The sequence below is a fragment of the Halteromyces radiatus genome (genome assembly GCF_025201355.1).
Source record: "Halteromyces radiatus strain CBS 162.75 chromosome Unknown BX664scaffold_3, whole genome shotgun sequence".
NCBI lineage: Eukaryota > Fungi > Mucoromycota > Mucoromycetes > Mucorales > Cunninghamellaceae > Halteromyces > Halteromyces radiatus.
The window spans coordinates 2,482,267-2,502,607 of NW_026251689.1; the positions used below are offsets into that span (position 1 = coordinate 2,482,267).

General features: G+C 33.5%; 9 protein-coding genes across 9 annotated transcripts; 4 read left to right on the forward strand and 5 right to left on the reverse strand.

Moving 5' to 3' along the window:
* Positions 1 to 890: 890 nt before the first annotated feature.
* BX664DRAFT_329684 (uncharacterized protein) lies at positions 891 to 1,844 on the forward strand. Its single transcript, XM_051544839.1, has 4 exons — positions 891 to 1,233; positions 1,295 to 1,379; positions 1,478 to 1,493; positions 1,571 to 1,844. Exons 1-4 carry the CDS (start codon positions 924 to 926, stop codon positions 1,604 to 1,606), a joined length of 447 nt encoding a protein of 148 aa, XP_051401878.1. The 5' UTR covers positions 891 to 923; the 3' UTR covers positions 1,607 to 1,844.
* Positions 1,845 to 3,518, reverse strand: BX664DRAFT_329685 (uncharacterized protein). The gene has a single exon (XM_051544840.1). It carries the CDS (start codon positions 3,447 to 3,449, stop codon positions 2,055 to 2,057), a length of 1,395 nt encoding a protein of 464 aa, XP_051401879.1. The 5' UTR covers positions 3,450 to 3,518; the 3' UTR covers positions 1,845 to 2,054.
* A 277-nt stretch (positions 3,519 to 3,795) lies between these two features.
* Positions 3,796 to 5,538, reverse strand: BX664DRAFT_313483 (uncharacterized protein; the record flags this gene model as incomplete). The annotated part of the gene is made up of 1 exon (XM_051542628.1): positions 3,796 to 5,538. The coding sequence occupies one exon, from the start codon at positions 5,536 to 5,538 to the stop codon at positions 3,796 to 3,798; it is 1,743 nt and encodes a 580-aa protein (XP_051401880.1).
* Positions 5,539 to 7,085: 1,547 nt separating this feature from the next.
* On the forward strand, positions 7,086 to 8,212 carry BX664DRAFT_329687 (uncharacterized protein). Its single transcript, XM_051544841.1, has one exon. The coding sequence runs from the start codon at positions 7,202 to 7,204 to the stop codon at positions 8,105 to 8,107; it is 906 nt and encodes a 301-aa protein (XP_051401881.1). The 5' UTR covers positions 7,086 to 7,201; the 3' UTR covers positions 8,108 to 8,212.
* Positions 8,213 to 8,424: 212 nt separating this feature from the next.
* On the reverse strand, positions 8,425 to 9,807 carry BX664DRAFT_329693 (cyclin-L1). The gene is made up of 5 exons (XM_051544842.1): positions 9,430 to 9,807; positions 9,272 to 9,353; positions 9,061 to 9,204; positions 8,793 to 8,968; positions 8,425 to 8,721 (listed from the first exon to the last, which is right to left on the reverse strand). The coding sequence occupies exons 1-5, from the start codon at positions 9,576 to 9,578 to the stop codon at positions 8,475 to 8,477; spliced, it is 798 nt and encodes a 265-aa protein (XP_051401882.1). The 5' UTR covers positions 9,579 to 9,807; the 3' UTR covers positions 8,425 to 8,474.
* Positions 9,808 to 9,818: 11 nt separating this feature from the next.
* On the forward strand, positions 9,819 to 11,422 carry BX664DRAFT_357882 (helix-loop-helix DNA-binding domain-containing protein; the record flags this gene model as incomplete). The annotated part of the gene is made up of 2 exons (XM_051547989.1): positions 9,819 to 11,236; positions 11,311 to 11,422. Exons 1-2 carry the CDS (start codon positions 10,125 to 10,127, stop codon positions 11,420 to 11,422), a joined length of 1,224 nt encoding a protein of 407 aa, XP_051401883.1. The 5' UTR covers positions 9,819 to 10,124.
* Positions 11,423 to 11,720: 298 nt separating this feature from the next.
* On the reverse strand, positions 11,721 to 18,232 carry BX664DRAFT_348655 (Fanconi anaemia protein FANCD2; the record flags this gene model as incomplete). The annotated part of the gene is made up of 27 exons (XM_051547577.1): positions 11,721 to 12,332; positions 12,424 to 12,470; positions 12,540 to 12,684; positions 12,824 to 13,117; positions 13,197 to 13,358; positions 13,427 to 13,687; positions 13,760 to 13,864; positions 13,922 to 14,014; positions 14,085 to 14,255; positions 14,368 to 14,424; positions 14,508 to 14,829; positions 14,903 to 14,973; positions 15,037 to 15,231; positions 15,322 to 15,537; positions 15,619 to 15,713; positions 15,778 to 15,955; positions 16,022 to 16,234; positions 16,312 to 16,441; positions 16,510 to 16,673; positions 16,750 to 16,829; positions 16,884 to 17,007; positions 17,091 to 17,201; positions 17,272 to 17,454; positions 17,527 to 17,623; positions 17,717 to 17,833; positions 17,910 to 18,087; positions 18,157 to 18,232. 27 exons carry the CDS (start codon positions 18,230 to 18,232, stop codon positions 11,721 to 11,723), a joined length of 4,497 nt encoding a protein of 1,498 aa, XP_051401884.1.
* A 331-nt stretch (positions 18,233 to 18,563) lies between these two features.
* BX664DRAFT_348656 (uncharacterized protein) lies at positions 18,564 to 18,844 on the forward strand (the record flags this gene model as incomplete). Its single annotated transcript, XM_051547578.1, has 2 exons — positions 18,564 to 18,626; positions 18,692 to 18,844. The coding sequence occupies 2 exons, from the start codon at positions 18,564 to 18,566 to the stop codon at positions 18,842 to 18,844; spliced, it is 216 nt and encodes a 71-aa protein (XP_051401885.1).
* Positions 18,845 to 18,861: 17 nt separating this feature from the next.
* Positions 18,862 to 20,325, reverse strand: BX664DRAFT_278404 (D-isomer specific 2-hydroxyacid dehydrogenase). Its single transcript, XM_051541404.1, has 5 exons — positions 20,059 to 20,325; positions 19,831 to 19,988; positions 19,613 to 19,714; positions 19,260 to 19,550; positions 18,862 to 19,178 (listed from the first exon to the last, which is right to left on the reverse strand). Exons 1-5 carry the CDS (start codon positions 20,285 to 20,287, stop codon positions 18,909 to 18,911), a joined length of 1,050 nt encoding a protein of 349 aa, XP_051401886.1. The 5' UTR covers positions 20,288 to 20,325; the 3' UTR covers positions 18,862 to 18,908.
* Positions 20,326 to 20,341: the final 16 nt, after the last annotated feature.

Consider the following 20,341-nt stretch of genomic DNA (forward strand, 5'->3'; position numbering starts at 1 on the left):
CATTACTGATAAATCACCCACTGCTCATCGTCATGCAGATTTATTGGCTCAAGGGATTAAAAGTAGTAGTACAAGTGTCACCGTTACCATAGCGGATTTAGCTCGCTCTCCCGATGGTAATGTCAACCTAATTAGATCAAATCATTCCATTGTTCATTCATCACTCATACAGAGAAATTGATACATCATCTATTTTTTCTTTTCTAGATGCTGCCAATGATCAAACTTCACTTGAAGATATCCGATTAAATCGATCTGATGTTTTATTGTTCTCATCCATGTAAAAAAAAAAAAAAAAAAAAAAAATGGATATACATTCTCATTCATATATATTAGGGGTGCCTTGTCACTTTTTGAAAAACATTTCCATGATGAAGAAGGTCATCATCCATTACATCAAAAGATCATTGGTATAGTGTTATTCTCTCATTCCACCTTTGATGGTCCACACAATCAAACGATTCCTTCCCATAAAACCGATAAACAGTAAATTTGATAAAGCTGCTTACTAAAATAGGATATCCTCACCATTTTCTCTTTTTTTTTTTAAAAAAAAAAAAAATAGTTTAATTGATGCTTTAAATGAATATGGATTGGAACAAGATGCTATTTTACTCAAAGTTACCAATGATCAAGATGAAGATGAATTAGTGGATTTAGGTAGAAAGTTTGTTGAACAATTATAATGGTAATAAATTTTTTTTTTTTTTTGATTTTTCTTTTGTTCACACGGCCTGTGTTATGTTTGAATGTCAGCAATCTCTTCCGTTTTTTGTTCCTTTCTCCCCACACTTTTTTTTTTTTACTTTTCTTCTTGTTTCTTTTTTTCTTTCTTTGACTTCCTTCATATATATATACATTTTTATTTTACTTTTTTTTCTTTTTTTTTTTTTTTTTTTTACTCACTATCTATCATAGACATAATGACTTCTACTACCACTCCTTCAGAACGAAAATCAACAACATCACCACCATTGCCGTCTTCACCTTCAGATACATCCAATAAAACTCATTTACAACAAAAACGATCATTACAGGAAGAACCACCAGTGAAGGAACGAAAAAGCAGAAAGGCACCTCATGAATTATTGACTGATGCTGAAAAGAAAGCTAATCATATTGCGTCTGAACAAAAACGTCGACAGAATATTCGACTAGGATTTGATCAACTGATTGAAATTGTACCTGCTCTCAATACTGGAAATAGGAGTGAAGCTCTTATATTACAAAAATGTAGGTAGTATATATTTCATCATATATAAATTGTTGATAACATGTATTTTTTTTTTTTTAGCGGTAGATCATATCAAACAATTGATATCTGTGAAAAATGATCTCAAGGAACAAATACGTGATCTTCAGGCCCTTTTAGGTGAATCGTAAGTGGGAACTATTATCAAAAAAAAATTGCATGTGATTATGCAAAAACAAATACAATGGATGATCATTCATTATTATTATTTTTTTTTTTTGGTAGACCTTACGATGAAGATGTAAGTAGCTTTCTCGTTTTATTGTTCTGATACTTATGGATGATTTCTTTTTTTTTTTTTTTTTTTTTTTGTTCTAGTCCTCTGAAGATGATTTGGCATATTCTGCGTACTGATGGGTTTTTTTTCTTCTTTCTTTCACACACACACACACACATATTTTGTTATCTTTTTTATATTATATAGATACACCATATTCTTCCCTCCCTCTCTTTTTTTTTATATTTTTTTACTGGTATCCTTCGAACTCTCCATGCCAATTATCATCATACTTGATTGATACTTTTGTTTTTAGTTATGTCCATTCGTTGTTATTCCTTTTTGTTTATTCATTTCAAATAAAAATCACATATTTTTTTTTAGGAAGTTTGGATACTTTATTTCTCAATGTCATATAAAACATGAATAAAATAATAGTATAGGAGAAAATGCTGAACAAAGGAAGGGGAACAATTTGTACTATACTAAGGGGAAAAAAAAATCTACAAAATTGAAAGAACAATAAAGGGACGTGGGGGGTATGGAATGAAAAAAAAAAATGAAAGGAGAAGAAACTAACTAAAATCATAATGAGGAGGATGATAAAGTATACATGCTTCTAAATCGTTTGTTGCGATAATTAATATAACCAGAGAAGGTACTTTTGGGAGTTGGGACAAAAAAGGAAGCTTGAGAAGCGACTTCTGCATCAATCAAGGGTAAAAAGATATCGCCTTTGGTGGTGGGAGGTGTTTTTGTCGAGTGATTATTATGATGTTGATGTTGATGATCCAATAACGTTGGTCGAAGAGCCAAAGTCGCATCCACAATATCCTTGAAATCATCCAATGTAAATAGACAAACAAATTCTTCAAATAAATGTGGTAAAGATTGATGAGGAGAAGGAGCATCTGTTGTCATGTAAATCAAACGTAACCGAGAATGCAAGTTAGCTTGATGTTGTAATTGTAAGCAAGCAGTCAATCGTTGTTCAGGTTGGGATGCAAGAGATTGTATCATGTCCAGGGTGGTTTGGTTGATTTCATGAAGATTATCTTGTTGAATCAATTGTTGTCGTACCCGTTCCATAGTTTCATCCATCATTTTCCTGAATATACCATCACCCATTCGAATATGTACACTCATATAGGCTCCTTGTCCACCAAGACGTCCAATGATGTCCAAACTGCTGTTCAAGACCCAAGGTTGTCGCACTCCAATTTCTTGTCGTAAAAAATCTCGAGTACGAGTCCACTGTGCCGACCGTAGAGCCAATCGATCAGATCCAAACAATGAATTGAAAATTAAAAACGTTTCCTGATGTTGTTCCAGTTGTTGCAATGTATACTGTTCCATAAATTTGCTACTGCCGTTCATTGAAACATCATCATCATCCACTATTTGATACGAGTAACGTGAATGATCCCATACTTGATACACCAAGGTTCTATTGCGTTCATCGTTAGGTACACCCCAATAGCGTTCAAAATAATTCAATTTCATATCTCGTCGTTGAATCGTCTTGACTCCTAACTGTTGTTGTGCTGCCGTTAAATCAAAGATACTATCCACTGCCATAGGTAAATAATTGCGATAATCAAAACAATTAGGACTCCACCAGGGTGTGCCATCCTCGTTCTTATGTTTTGTTGTCCATAGTTTATCTCCACATTCGTCCAGGCGATAAGGTAAATGTTCAGACGGTCGCCAATAAGTTGCTGTGCCCAGATTCAGTTCTGGCATAATCAAGGTTCGATTCAAAGCTTTGGCCAAGATGATACTATTGATAAGAGCTATCCGTTGATTGTGTAAACCTGAATGAGGCAGATAGGTCAAAAACTTTTCTTCATCTCGTCGTATATCATAATGTTTTGTAGGTCGTACGTCTTCAAGTCGTCGTTCCAAAAATATATGTATCAAAAATAACGCCAATAATATCAATGTACCATAGACAGTTATATTTTTAGTTAGTCTTATCATTTGAAATAAGTAAGACTATATATATAATAAAGAAGAGGGGGAGAAGGAAAAAATAAGAAAAAAAAAAAAAAAAAAAAAAAAGACTATCATGGTCCTATCATCTTTAATGGCTATTTGAGCGCCATTTAAACTATTTTGGACGATCATCCCCCTATTTCAAAAAAGGGAAAGCATGGAGTCCTTAAAAAAGAAACTAGATTGTCCTACTTATTTGTTATATATTATCATCATTAAACCTAGACTAGACTATAAGAATCCCAAAATGTATAAAATAATCAATTTTTCTTTATTTTGTCATCATCAATAACTAAAATACTAAACTAAATATCAAAAAAAAAAAAAAAAACTATTGTTCTATATCAATTTCCATTCGATTGTCCAATTTGATATCTTCCACTTTCATTGGTTGAGGTGACACTGTTGAAGGTAATGGAGATGATAATACTTCCACTGGGGCTGAGGTAATGGTAGGACTAGTTTGGCTTGGTGATACTATAGAATCCGATGTTGACGATGATGATGATGATGATGTGTTGGTTGTTGAACAAGCAGCCGGTATGGAAGGTGGTATGGGTGTTGATGATAACATTGATTGAGATGATTCTCCTTTTTCTTGTTGTTTAGCAGATACCATAGCTGAAATCACTGCTGCCGTTAATCCATTAGAGCCAGAAGTCTCTGATGATGGTTCTACTTCTGTTGTTGATGATGATGGTAATGTTGACGTTATTGGTGTTGATTCCATTTTTGATGATACTGAAGTCGATGATGTCAAATGTCCCATTCCTAATTTGGCGTTCAATTCCTCCACTTCTTTCATTAATCGATAACTTTCGGATCCTTGCATTGTTGAGAGTGCTAATTTATTGTTCGCCGCATCTAATTGTTTCTTGAGTAAAGCATTTTCTTCTTCCAAACGAGCAATTTTATCTTCCATATCTTGAATATATTGTTTCTTCTTCTTTCGACATTCCTTGGCTGCCACTCTATTGCGTAAAAGTCGTCGTTGTCGTCGTTCATCATTAGACATATTCCTTGCAGCAGCTGCAGCGGCAGCGGCAGCAGCAGCAGCATTAACGGCGGCTTGAGATGCGGTATCTGTTGTAGCAGAAGATGGAGTGGATGATGATGGTGATGATGAAGTTGCCGTAGTTGAACTGGTTGCCGTATTTGTTGTACTAGTCTCATCATTAGCACTGTTGGCATTATTGGTGTTTGGACTGAGAGTCGATATCGATTGTTTTCTGTCGCCATCGGTGGTATGTTGCTGAACACTTTCGAGAGGAGGATGTTGAAGTGAGGGAGCATTTTGATGATGATGATGATTTGGTAATCCAAGTTCACTAGGTGGACCAGGTAAAGCAGTGATGACATTCCCAGCTTGTAATTGTTGAAGCAAGTTGAAACCTGGTACTGAAATAGGAGATACCATAGCTTGAGCTAAAGAAGAAGCCGTAAGATGAGCAAGATCCTGTCCACTAGCCTGAGCATATGTCTGTAAAAATTGTTGTTGTTGTTGATCAGTCAAAAGAGAAGAAAGGACAGCTGCTGTAGCTGCACCATGAGGATGACCACGCAACACATTTTCATCCGGAATATTTGAAGATGTATTTGTAGTTGATGTGCTGCTGTCATTGTTGCCATTGTTGTTGGTAGAGATATTGGAATTGGTAACAGGAATAGTAGTTGTAGTTGTATCGTTGTCTTGGTCGTTCTTTTCATCAGAATTCAAAAGAGTAGTTGTTGTAATATTGTTGGTATCAAGAGAGGGTTCAGTTTTTATTAAAGGTACAGAATCATAACCACCTTGTTCTACACTAGTACGTCGAACTTTCACATCCTTGTCGTTTCCCACTTCATCCGTAGCTATCCGTTTGTTGTTGCTTGTTGTACTGCTATTATTGTCATCGTTATTGTTATTGTCGTTATTATTTGTTGAGCTGCTGTCGTTATCATTGTTGCCATTGTTGCTATCAATTGTGTTGACAGGGAGTTTTGTATTATCAGATGTATTATCAGGATGAGAAGAAGGAGGAGGAGGTGATGAAGAAGAAGAAGAAGAAAGAATTATTTCTGATGAATCCGTCATTTTCTTTTAAAGACCCCAAAAAACAGAGAGAGATGAAAATATTAAAAAAAAAAAAAAGGAGTGACGTAGCAGGGGAAGTTGTATAGAAAGGAACAAAAAGAAAAGAGAAAAGAAGAAAAAAAAAAAAGGAAAAAACATTTTTGAGAGAAGACTCCGAGTATACCAAAAAAAAAAAAAAAATCATTCCCACCAAGGTCAAAAAAAAATTTTAAGCGACCTTATAGAACATCCATAGTTTTATATACAAAGTATAATTTATGCTGTTCCTGATTCATGAATTTTTTTTTTTGGAACTTGAAAGGAAAAGTGGGATGCGCTGAGCGGAAGCACAACTTTTCAAAGTGATGACGAAGGACGATATCATCAAACAACTAGCAAAAGAAGTGGATGACGACAAACAATGTTCCTTGCTTTGGACTGTGTAAACCAACTGTGTGAGTACCAGATGGGACGTCTCTATTTTTATCCTCCGATAAATCATTTCATTTGATAGATTTCATTGGCTTTCTTTTCGGAAAATCATTTCTGCGTTATCATAGTCTGTTTGCTAATGGCACCAAATGGCAATGTTCGCTGGTTCTTTTTCTTTATTATTATTATTATTATTATTGTGGAGATAGTAGCAATGATGATGATGGTTGATGATGATGATTGATGATGATGATGATGATGATTGATGATGATGATGATGATGATTGATGATGATGATGATGATTGATGATGATGATGATTGATTGATATATGATGATTGATTGATATATGATGATTGATTGATATATGATGATGATTGATGATGATGAATATTGCATCATTTTCCATGATGATAACTATAACAAGGACTTATTTGAAGGTGGTGATGAAGGCTCTATTATTGGGTTATATATACAGTAATAGTGATTAACGTGTAAACAATGAAAAAGAATTGTCGATCTCGTATGATAGAAAAAGGTTTTTCTGCATAGAGTAGGCAGATGATCTGCGAGTGCAAAAGCTGAAATCGCATTCCACAATGGATCATCCATTTGTTTTGATATCTTGTCATCACTCAACCTTCAAAATAAATGGACGTGAACTCTGTCATTGTGATATAATGAAATAGATCTCCCTCTTTTTTTTTTTTTTTTTTTTTCCTTGCTTCCATAGACATATTGATAATCGCAATTTAAAAATCAAAAACCTTTTCCTTTTCCAGATGCATTTATGCATTCCGTTGGTGTAGGAACACTCCTATAAAAAAAAAAAAGAAAGATCAAAGGTAAATCTATCTTGAAAAGCAACCCTTTGTTGTATAATGAATTCCTTGTAAACGGATAAAAATGAAAAAGTAAAGAAATATACCATAAAAGTTCAAATGTAAGATTATCTACAGCATTTACCTTGAAAATGTGAATGCATGTCATGATGATATAATACGTTTTACGTGTTAAGTGTGATAATATTGAAAGCGATAACTACCTTTTGTTTTTTTTGTTTTTTTTTTTTTTATTCCAGGGGGGAAACTTTATTCATCCCTTTCTCTTCTCTTTTTCTTTCTTTTTTTTTTTTTTTTTTTTTGGTACTTTTGATTTTTTTTTTCCTCTTTTTCTTTTCTCTTGTTTATCCTGTTGATATCATCTATTATTATAATCTATTCGACAGATATTTCTAAATTCCATCATTGTACATGTCATTTAGTCATAATAAACATAAACATCATATCACCACTATGTCATCATATGATCATCACTTCAATAGTAAAGGAGATGTACCTATCAGCGCGGGTTATATCCCATTTAAACACGAAAAGCCAACACCATCATCATCACTAATATTTAGTACCATTATTTTACCTACAACTACACCTATCATACATCCATCTATTCATTTCTCATCATCTATATCTTCACCATCACCATCATCATCAATATTATTACCCGTATCATCACCATCATCTACAGTTGATATACCTACATCTTTCCCTGAATCATCATCATCATCACCTGCAACAACCAAAGTTGTAGGAGGTATTATTGGCGGTGTGTTATTGATCATTTTCTCCTTTTTATTTTATGCACTTTATAAACGACAAAAAAAGAAGAGAAGACGAGCACTTGATCCTAGTCGATATGGTAAAGATGGTGGTTGGAACGTTACATGTAGTTGGTCAACATTGAGTTCCTCCACAGGAAGCACAGTGATTGAAACTCCACCACCCACATACTATTATTCCACTTCTTCGATAAGTAAACATAAACGATGGACACAAGATTCATCTATTAGCAAACAAGCCTCTATTGTCAAACAATATAGCCCACAATTAGCCTATAGTCCTAGTGATCATTCTATACTACACATGGAAGGAGGAGGAGTATCACCTAGTCATACGTTAGTGGATGGATGGCAACAAAAGGACGATATGACGGATGACCAACAACAACAACGACGATCCATTCAACCTTATCAAGCTCAACTGGATTTCTCTTCCCCTTTTTCTGATGCATTGGTAACCCCTGGTCCCTATGAAAGTGGCATGTTACTCCATACAGAAGAATTCAATCATCATCATCATCATCCTTCCTCTAACTCTTGAAAGTACCACATCTTTTTTTTCATCTTCCCTTCACCCTTGCCTCCTCATCGTATTCACTTCCTCCCTTTTTTTTTTTTCTCTCGCCGCCATCACCATCATAGCAACTCCTCTTTTTTTTTTTTTTTTTTTTTTGGCTCATCATATACTTCTTGTTATTTCCCAATCTTACTCCTTTTGGAACCTTCCTAAATGACGAATCAACACAAATAACAAATTCCAATGATCATATAAATATATATATATTTACAACAGTTGTTTTTTTTTTTTTTTTACAAAAGAGAAAAATCAAAGATTATAACAAACTAATCATAATAAAAAAAAAAAAAAAACTATTCTATTTCTATGGTATCTAATTTATTCTATGAGCCTATAATATCCAATCCTTTACTTGTTGTATTGTTAATGGTAAATTTTCCCTATCCAATGGTTGATAATATAATCGTCTAATTCTTGCAGCAGCAGTCTTGATATCGTTTTCCTTCACATCAAATAAAAGCCACCATTCATGACCTGGATCAATAGGTAACTTGATATGTTCATCTCGGCATGATAACCATATAGAGGTTACAGCAATGACTTGAGGAGTATACGCCACATGAAGTATTGTTCGCAAACTATATATAAAAAAAAGGAGGGAAAGAAATCATGTGGTTAAGCTTGGTTTTTTTTTTCTATGCCGTTTTACCTATCATTCAAGTAATTCCAAGCTCGAGTTGGTACGGATTCGTGATCTTCTAAACCCAAAATACGTAGATAATTGATCATCAAACTATAAGGGAGTTGTACTTGTACATTGAATCCAAGTTGTTTAAGTATATACATTTCAGCAGTGATTGTCTTTGCTTTCAAGTCGTATGCTCTCTACAATTTTTTTTTTAAAGAAAAAGAAAAAAAAAAGAATTAGGGAGAAAGAGTGAGTTGATAATAAAATTATCTAGTAGTTTCTTACTTACTTGAGAAAAAGCATCTAAAGGAGATGAAGTCGATCGTTTTTGGGCTAGTCGAATAAGATGATCGTATACTGTGATTAAGTGAGTCATACGGATAGTTGATTCTTCTACTTTTGAAGCCAAAAATAAAGCGCCCATTCCTATTTCCTAACAAATCAATGAGTGAGCAATGGATATTATTATTATTGTATTTTTTTTTTTTTAATAGTCTTACTATAATATCAAAGTTTTTCAAACTTGCCATAAAAAAGAATCTTTGGAATAAGACTTGAGCAGTAGCCATAGCTACTTGTGGTCTTTTTTTTTTAAAAAAAAAAAAAAAAAAAAAAAAAAGTGAATAATATGCTTATTATTATTATTTTTGAGTTTTACAATTTTAAAAGGATACCAGCACTTTGAATTAATTCAGCACCAAAGTTTCTTAAATCGTCTTCCAGTTGTTCGGGGATATTGTCATGTTGAGATGGAGTACAAGTGAGTTGATCAAGTGAAGCCAAAGGATTTTCTAAAACGCGTGACATTTTTATTTTATTTTGTCCGGAAAGAGGGAGGAAAAGAGGAAAAAAAAAGAAATGTAATGAATTGGGAAAAAAAAAAGGTCATTTCGATTTCCGACTGGTAACAACCTCGCCCTGCCGTAAGGATTCTCTTGATTTTTGCATGATTCCACCATATGGATTATTGTTTTTTATCGAAAGATGAAATAGAATTACTATTTAAAAAAGAAATGAATAAAGTATTACCGGAATCATAAAAAGAATGTTTTATTGTTAAAAAAAAAAGAATAACAAAAACAAAACATGAGCGGGCAAAACATCACACCACTTTTTTTTTTCTCGTTTGTTCCTAGTCAGAAGAATATGACCCAGCTTAAAGCGGCAGAAAAAAAAAAAAATCGAAAGGTTCTTGAATCCAATCAAAACCAAGAAAAATCCTGCAAAATCGATTTCTTTTTTTTTTCCTAGAAAGAAATAAAAAGTTTCTCTTTTTTTTTATTTATTTATTTATCCTTTTTTTTTTCTTTTTTTCTTTTCTTTACCTTTTTATTTTATTTTCTAATTATCAATATGAATGTCAACTCTTACTTTGATGATCGTCATTATCAACAACTTTTACATGACGAAAACGACTATATGATGCCTTGGTTTCAAAATACTTCTATTCCTCATACACCAGCCTTGTCCCATTCGTCACATTCACCTCATGATTGTTATGCTTCCAATGACCTTTTATTCAATTCCATATCTCCTCAAGCCTCTTTCTCTGATATGTATGAAGTCGGTTCTATTCTCATTCCCTCTGACGACATTTCTCCTGTCATCACCACAAGCACTGCAAGTACCTCTAGTACGTCGTCCTCAAGCAATGCAAGTACTTCTCCTACTAGTATTTTACTTTCACCACCTACTCCACCTACCAGCAATAGTGATGATAACAGCAATGTATCACCATTACCTTTTAAAAAAGTTGCACACAATGCCATTGAACGTAGATATCGCAACAACATTAATGATCGTATTCGTGAATTACAACAAGTAGTTCCAGCATTATGTAGAGAAGAAGATCATGATCAACGCCGAGGTAGTCATCGACATGATGATGATGATACTGAAGAATTGGAAGAAGAAGAAGAGGATGGTGTTCCTGTAGCGAAGAAACTCAACAAGGCGACCATTTTACAAAAGGCAACCGAATATATTCAATATCTGAAATACTCACAACGTTTATTGATCCAAGAAAACGATATGCTTCAACACATGATGCAAACTCTACCGGGTGGTGAACCTCTTTTGAAACAATTCCTAATAGACAAAGAACGATTTGATCAAGCAGAAAAAGAACGACGCGCCAAGGAACGCAAGCTGGCTTTACAACAACAACGCATTAATCATCAACGTATGCTCAAGGAACGAGCTGCTCAACGTGCCGCCCTTATGTCTCCTGAAGAAAGACAAAGACGAAGACGTCGCTCATCACAACAACAAAAGAAGAAACAACAATCCATATCTCCTCCCATGTCTTCTTCTTCCTCTCCTCCTCGACTTTTATCTGTATTTTTAGGAATCACTTTATTTGCCGTACCTTCAACAAATCCTTCTAATTTGGTTTGGAAACAACATCGTTCATCCAAATTTATGTCTCAATCCATGATGACTACGCGTTCTTGGTCTGATTATTGGTAAAAAAAAAAAAAAAAAAAAAAAAAAATCAGGCAATTCAAAGCACTGACCTTGAACCTTATTGACTTTCTAGGCCTATGGTCCGATTCTTATTGTATTGTTTCTTTATTACCTATTTATTCATTTTACCCTTCTTATCCAAAGTCCATATCCGACGTACACACATCAAGAAACGTATCTATTAGTTCTCTTTTTTTCTATCTATATCCTTCCTATTAGTTAATTATTCGCCTATTCTTTCTATTTTACTTCTTCTACATGAATTTATATATAGTATACATTTTATCTCTTCCCCTCCACATACTATTTTTTTTACCTCAAAGTGACTGTATCATCCTTCCCTTCATATATTGCATTATAAATAAAGACAAAAGAATAGAATACAATTTTTTTTTATTTAGGTATATCATTTTTTTATTATTACATTATTTTAAATAAACTATATGTACAGCTAAGTAACCTACATTTGAACTATTAATAAAATTAATATTTCGATCGTTTTCTTGTCATGCCAAGTCCATATCCCCGTTTTCTTCCGCTGGATGATGTTGAATGGAGGTCAAATGGTTTTTCACTACGGCTTGAGTCAGTTGGATGGTTATTCATTCGGGAAACACTGTTATAAAGGCGATGTTGTTGTTGTTGTGATGACTCATCTGTGCCACTATTGTTTGTATCATCGTCACTACTGAAAATCGTCATCGGATTAGAATGCTGTTGAGATGGTTGGTCCTTTTTGCGTGATTGCTCGCTATTTGTTTGATCCAAAAATCGGGTGAAGGCTGCATAGTCCATAGGCTGTGCACGTTTGTTGCTTGGCTCAATCAATTGTTCATCATCATTGTCCGAAAGATTCATGCCTTCATCATCACCATCCGTTCCAGTTTGATCATCATTGTTGTTGTCGTTTGGTATATCATCATCTTCAGTATCGCTGGGAGGCACTTGACTTGGTGTTCGATATGTAGGTGGATTTGTTGTTATTGTTGTTGCTGATTTGGGTTTGGATTTCTTTTTATTCTTGATGATCTTGCTTGACTGTGGTTCACCAACGGATGATTCAGCTTCTGAGTCACTAGAGATTTCCTTGGGAACCTGCCAAAAAGAAAAAGAGAGATATCAAAGTCAGATGTCGGTACAACATGCAGCCTCATTTCTTCCTTGTAAACAAATGATGTTCACTTACCTGAGAAGAAACTTGAGCACCAGTAATATCACGATGTTTCAAAGCACCTATTTTTTTTTTGTTTATTTTATTTTGAAAGGGTTAGCGTTAGAAGACATCATTCATCCTTTCTTTACCTAAGAAGAATACATCAGAAGGAGCATTGTTTTCTGTTAACAACATTTTCACCTGGAAAATAACAAATTCAAGGGCCTTCTTCAATGGTGGTACATAAGTTGCTAATTTGGTATCCTTGATCACCTTGACATGTGAGCATATAATCTATCGAAAAAACAAAAAAAAAAAAAAAAAAAAAAAGACAAACCAAAAAAAATGAGCTGATGTTTTTTTTGTTCACATTTTCTAATACATTAAAGAATTCTCATTTTATCCCACGCTAGTCATCCGTTTTAAATATTACCTGTAATAATCGAGTGGCAATTTGAAATTGTTTGAATATTCCCACAATTTCATCCTTGTGATCCTTGAATACCCGAGTGAAGAATGGCATAGAGTGCTTGGTAAATTGTTCAATAAACGCTCGACTTGTTTTCAATAGAACACCAAATAATTCCCGTTGTTCCTTCAGTTTCACATAATTGGTAATCCGTTCAAATAGATTCACTACTTGAGATGTCTGGACAAGTACAATGTTCACATCTTGATCGGTCTTTTCCAATAGGTCGAATGATTTGATCGTTTGATGAATGATAGCCTATAAATGACATATAATAAAAGTTAAATATTTCCTTGATCTCGCTACAGCTTTTGTTTTTCTATTTTTGTGGCTGTACCTGGTAAAATGACACTTCAGTTTCCGATTTTAACAAAGGGTAGGATTCAAGTTGTTCTTCCCTTTCAAATGTAGGTAACACCTCGTTCACATAATGAATCAAAAGCCTAAGAGGGTCTTCATGGAGTTCAATCGCCTTTTCAACCAAAAACGGAATATCTTTCTATATATATATATGAATGTGACAAAGGATCAGAAACAATATTCATCATGTATAATACTATTTATTACCTTTGCTTCGCGCCAATCGAACCAATCCTGAGATAAAATGTTGGAAGCCACACGATAAGCATCGTTTTGTAATATATCGCTATCGCAAGATAATATCATAATATGTTCCAATAACTTGAACATGGTCACAGCTGTTTGGAATTGAGGAATATTGCCCTGGAATCCAGTCAGGTATCGGAATGCTCCTTTAAATCGGTCACTAATACTACGTCGTTGTGACACATCGGAAGTGATTTGTTCCGCTAATGTGTTGATCAAACCCTGAATTAAAAAAAAAAAGTAAAAGATCAATATAACGTCCATGATGTACATTGCCTTTTTCACCATGCTTACCAATAAAAGATCTTGATTCTCCGAGTTTTCAATATCAGGCCATGTAAACAATTTGTAAAGAATATCAACTATCAATGAGATACATAATGCCTTGTCTTTGGCTCCCTGTCATAATAATATTCATAAGTGTTACATCGCGATCAATTGTTTCTTTTCACTTACTTCCGCAATCCGACCATGCTGGGTATCATCACTTTGCATATCTTCGTTCACCGCCTCTAACATTTGTAATATTTTGGGTAGATATCTTATCATCTAGAAAGTGAGATAGATATAAGGTTAGCTACTATACATATTTTTTTTCCCTTTCACTAAAATAACTTACTTCTTGTACCAATTGTCGGTTTGTGAGTTGAAACAAAGGATTTTGACTGGTATAGTCATTCATATCATCCTTTGTTTGAGACTTTTTCTTGCCAACACCAATAACTGGAGGAATAAGTTTGGTATCGAGTTTTCCATTGATATCTTGTAGAATATAATTGCAAAAGCCATACTATCGGTCAATCAAACAAAACAAAAAAAGAAAAAAGAATGAATCTCAATAACAAAACTTGATATATTGGCTTCCTTTTTTCGTCATATATATTGAAATTCCAGTGACTTACATTGAATTCAATTTGATCATCTTGATTTGGAGCCTTCAATACAGCAAGGGATTGGATCTGATGATGTAAAAAATAAAAATAAAAAAAAAGTTCAATCATGGTACACTATTGTCAATATAACAAACTATATATAAAATTACCTTCAAAGGACGCAAATGGGGTCGTAGACTTTCCATAGTATCGAATTTGGAAGCAGGTTTGTTCTGTTGTTTTTCAGAATCCGAATCATCTTTGTGTGAATGAAATGTCAGAGCTTGAGATTGAGATTTATGTATGCTATTGCTTTCACCATGAATGGACTTGATTGACTGCAAATGGAGAGGCGTGAAACTAGACACTTTAGGCAAAAGTTTTTCCATGACTAATTCCAATTGTAGTATATCCTTGAGTCGACATATAAGTTTCATATGAATTTCTTCATCTTCAGCAACAGAAGAAAAGCAGTTTAACATTTCACGACACCTACAAATAAAATTAGTAAAGATTATATATATATATAAAAATATTGATGGATCTAGAGGATGTCATTACTTACCAATCAATGGCAGCAAATAGTAAATGGCATGCATTTTCAACTTCGTCCGTTTGCCATTCAGGAAGAAGAGTCTATAAAAAGAAAGAAAGAGGGATCAGTAAGCAAACGAGCAACCAAGTAATTCTTTTTCTTACCTCTACTTGATCCAAATCAAATAATATTAGACCACAACCCAAAAGAGCATCAACACCTTCCAAGGAACCTTCATTAACCTTTTCGCAGCTTTGAAGCAGATTAAACATGGCACAAAGAGGAACAAGTTGTTTTTTTCTTTGTTTTTCATTGATACAATGAAGCAGGGAATAGAATGCCATACAGATGACCGATGTCTAAAACAGAAAAAAAAAAAAAAAAAAAAAAAAAAAGAAAGATTCAGGTTGATCCTGTTTTCTATTATCAATAGGTTTTCTTCTTATTACCTCTCCATTGTGATCCATCACCATTTTCGGTTTCATTGAAGTACTGATATCCCTAGCTGCATTTGATTCCATGATGTTGTAAACTTCTTCTTCTATCACATAATCATCTGGGAAGGCTGCTGCCATATTTTCTGCTATCCAAGCACATAATCGTTGGTCTAATTTTGTTGTTTCAAGCATAAGTGCAATCTCGTCATAGACCATACACATACATGTCTATATTTAAAAAAAAAATGGAGATCAGATGATATAATCTATACATGATCCTTTCTTTTTTTTTTTTTTTTTATTGTTTACCGGGTATATAGCACAACTTCTAATAACCATTTCCAATAAATTAACTGCTTGTTGAAGTAAAGGGTGCCTTGATATAGATTCTGTTGATATATTACCTATTTATACAAATGTATATAAATATATAGATAATGGGTTGTCATAATATATATAATATCTTACTCTGAGTACTTGATTCAGCAGCATCGTTACACAGGTCAAGATCACCAAGGATTTTGACAGCAGATACAGAGCCAATGATACCGATTACCTTGTACTTTACACGAGGATTGGACAGTTGTTTTCGGAGAACAATTTGAATGTCGGACCACAGACTTGAGTCATTTGCATAATGATCGTCCTATAATCAAATAAAAATATTAGCTATTTCTCTTTTTGTCAATTTCTTTTTTTTTTTTTTTTTTACCTTGAGAGCCAATATACTGAAAATATCAAATAAAGTTCGGGTTTGAGAAATGGTGAGATTGTCTAAATAATCCAGAATACCCTTAATGAATACATTGTATACAGCTACTGCCGTTACATCGGTTTTTGCCAGGTCATAAAGTACTTCCAGAGCTACATCCATTTCCGATGTTGATCCACTTCCAATATGTGTGACTAGAGCTCCAATGATTTCCTATATTTTTTTTTATAATTAACATATAAAAAATGATTCCTTTGTTGTTATTTTTTTCTACATATATATATACTTACTTGACGATGGTAAGCATCACATACTCGGAATGCATTTGTATAAAGAGCTTTAGAACAAGATGCCAAAAAGTTTTGTTGATGAGAGAATCGTAGTAAGTTTTCAGCCAATACCAATATCGTATTCCAATATCTATAAAACGAATAAATATCAAGATTGTGAGTTATATTCATCATGACAGAAAATGAGCATTTCTTTACCCAGATAATCCATCAGCATGGTGAAGTATAGTTTCCTTGATAAGATTTGCAGTAATGAGACTAGATTGAATCTTTTTCTGAAAGATTTTTTCAGCCTTTTTCTTTGTAGATGTCATTGAATAGAGTATAAAGAGGACAAGAATGTCAATCACTTTGTGTGCACGCTATTGAATAAATAGAATTAAAAAAAAAATCAATATTAGTTAAGATATCCAATTTCCTAATACCACTAATTCTTACCTGTGTTTCCAATGCCATAATAGATTTCACCCAAGCATCACAAACAAATTTGTGAAATTGTAAACCAAGTTTCATCGAATCTAGCACAACATAAATAATATCAGATAATCATTCTTTCTCTCTTTTTTTATTACCTAAAATCAGTGCTTCCGGGGATTCTCTTTTATGACGAGAACGTAGTTGACTTGTTTCCTGTTGTGATAACTGAACTTTTTCTAATGCACGCAGATCAAGTTTTTGTCGTAATTCTAAAATTGTCTATAAAGAAAAGTGTGTGTGTGTGTGTTTTTTATTAGGAATGAGACATCATCGTAATCTCTCTTTTTTTTTTTTTAGTTTACCATATCAATGGTATGAGGTGTCACTGTTTGTAGAAGGAATTTGACCATCACAGCCAAATCATCGATTTCTGCTGATTGTAAACGTTCTAATACAGTTTCTCGTACATCTTCCTATAATAAAATAGCAAAAAGAAAATAACGCATTAATGAATGTATTCGCACAACAATAAATTCACTTTACTAGATATTCTGAATGAAGAGTCAAATTTGAGAGTGCATCCAATATCGGAACAGCCAAATCAGGATGTTGTTGCATCCATTCTTTCAAGAAGACTACAATGGGTTTATGTTCGGCATCATTAAGCATATCTGGTAGAGTAGTGATAATTTCATGTTGAATAACGTTTGGTGTGATTTGAATAAGCTAATGAATGAATAAATAAAAGTGAGATGGATGATTTTTGTCTTTTTTTTTTTTCTTATTCCATTTTCTTACTTCTATCAGTGTATTTGTCAATTCCTGAGGTTGTACCACATAATCAAGCCATCTCAATTGATGAAGAATAAGTCGAGCAGTACATGAGCTTGATTGACTATATTAATAAGAATCAATATAAAAAAAAAAAATATTTAATATGATGATTATATACAAGTATGAATATTATTATTTTTTTTGTTATGCTTACTCTCGTTCCAATTCGTCATAAAATTCAGGTAATCGTTCCAGCAAATTTGTAATAATAATAGGTTGAAGAATATCAATGGCAAGTAAGGTCTTTGTAAGACTATCCACTGACGAAGATCTATCACGTCGAAAGAGAAAAAAAAAAAGGTCAATAATACTATCCAGTAATAATAGTTATATTTTGTTACATGTACCTGTTTGTTCTAGGTACAGTATCAGAAAGCGCAGCAGATAATAAGCACTGTCGTAAGGATTGAATATCGTTAGTGTATTCTTGCATATCTTGAAGAAAGATAGATATATTATCAGGATAATTTGGATCACTTCTTAATGTCAGAGTCAATTGTCGACGAAAGACTGACGGTTCAACAGCTAAATAAAGGAAAATATAAAGAGGATAAGTTAACCAGCTTCATTACTGTTATCAACTTTGAAACTTACTGAATAGAAAAGAATTGGCATGATGGTTATATTCACATCCTGAAGAAGCCACAATGTCAAGAAAACTATTTGTCATGTTATTTTTCCTTTTTTTTTTTTTTTTGTTCAAATAAAAAAGAAAAAATAAAAAAAAGGAACGGTTGTCGCGAAAAACAAAAAATAGTTTTTGGTGTCAAATTGGAAAAAAAAAAAAAAAAAAAGAAAACCGCGAACGCTCTTCTTCTCATTGACTGGGCTCGAATATTGGATAAGTTTAACAATGAAAGAAGCACTTGATAAATTGAAATATTATGCACATGGGTTTGTATGAAACAGTGATATGCTCCCTCGCTGAAATTCCCCATATAAAAAAACAGTATATTTTTAACATCAAAACGTTTTTTCTTTTTTTATTCATTAAAACAAAAATGGAGTCAAGGAAACAAAAAATTGAACAAATGATTGAACACTATGTTGCAAAGGCAGAAATGGTAATTAACACTTTTTTTTTCACAATATTACAAAATAACTGATGATCACCTTAATTTATATATAGACTTCCGATGTGTCTCAACGTCAACATTGTAATGATGATGCTAATCAAATTCATGAACAAGCAACTGGTCATCCCATGACATTCGATAAGGAAGGACACCTTGATATGTCTTCACCCGATGCTAAAAAATGCCCAGCACTTCAACGTCAATAAATATATATATATATGTATATGTAAATAATAAAACCTGTTTGTCTATTCAACATTTATTATAAATTTATTTCAATTCGTAAGGAATTGTCTTGTTTTCTAAAACTGCTAACACATTATCAACCATCATATCACTCATTGTTGATCGAGTATCCCAAGTTGCACTTCCAATATGTGGTAATACGACACAATTATCCAAGGATTGTAATGGATCATCCAAAGGCAAAGGTTCAGGAGTTGTCACATCTAGACCAGCGCCAGCAATTAATTTTTCTTTTAGAGCTTGAGCGAGATCAGCTTGTTTCACCACACCACCACGAGAGATATTAACAAAAATCTATTTCATAAAAAAGATATTGAGTATAAGATCTATATAGTTTTTTTTTTTTATTATTATTATTATTATTCCAAAACTTACAGCATTCTTCTTCATTTTCTTGAAAGCATCATAATCAAACATTTCTTTGGTATCTGATGTCAAAGAACAGCATACAACAATAAAGTCAGCTTCCTTGAGTAGTTGATCCAATGGTACTAATTCCCCATCTACACCTTCTTTCTTTGTTCGACCAGAATAGATCAACCGATTGATACCAAATGCGCCTAGTCGTTTAGCAACTGCTTGTCCAATACGTCCTAGACCCACTACACCAAGAGTCTTGTTTGTAAATTGATATCCACATAGCCATGCTGCTCTCCAATCTTGCCACTACAACCATTTGAAATAAAATAGACATTAGAATGAGTCTTCATTTTTTTTTAATTACTTACACCTCCATTTTGAACAGCATCAATCCCTTGTTTCATATTTCGAGCAGCCGCCAAGGTCAACAATGCTGCCAAATCAGCAGTGGCATCTGTCAAAACATCAGGCTAAACATATACATATAAAAAAAAAAAAAAAAAAGGTGTGAGTTAAGACGTCAGATGATTTCATCCCAATAATCATCCTTATATATTGTTGTCCCTTTGATTCTTTTAGTTCTTACAGTGTAACCAATCTTTATCTTCTTTTCCCGAGCAGTTTTCAAATCAATATGGTCATGACCAACACTTAAAGTTGTCACTAGCTTTAGTTGAGGACCAGCAGCATCAAAGACCTGTTTGTCAATCTTATCTGATAACATACAGATCAAAGCATCAGCACCTAAAGAAACAGGTAAAAAAAAAAAAAAAAAAAGGTAAGAGAGGAGTAAGATGAACTTTGTATAACTTACCTTTAACACTTTCCAAAAGTTGTTCCCGAGGCATAGTGTGTTCGCCTTGCCATTGTACCAGTTCAATGTTCTTGAGTCGTTCAAGTCGCGCCTGACTGTCAGGAAGAAGACGACGTGTGGCAACCACTTTGGGCAACATGACGGAAACCGTGGAATGAAAACTGGAACATTGAATCTTTATTGTTGGTCGTGGGTAACAGAATAATAGAGATCTTCTTAGTGAGTTCATATTGTAAGGAAGGTACAAAGGAAAGAATAACGAATGAGAAAACAATAAATCCAA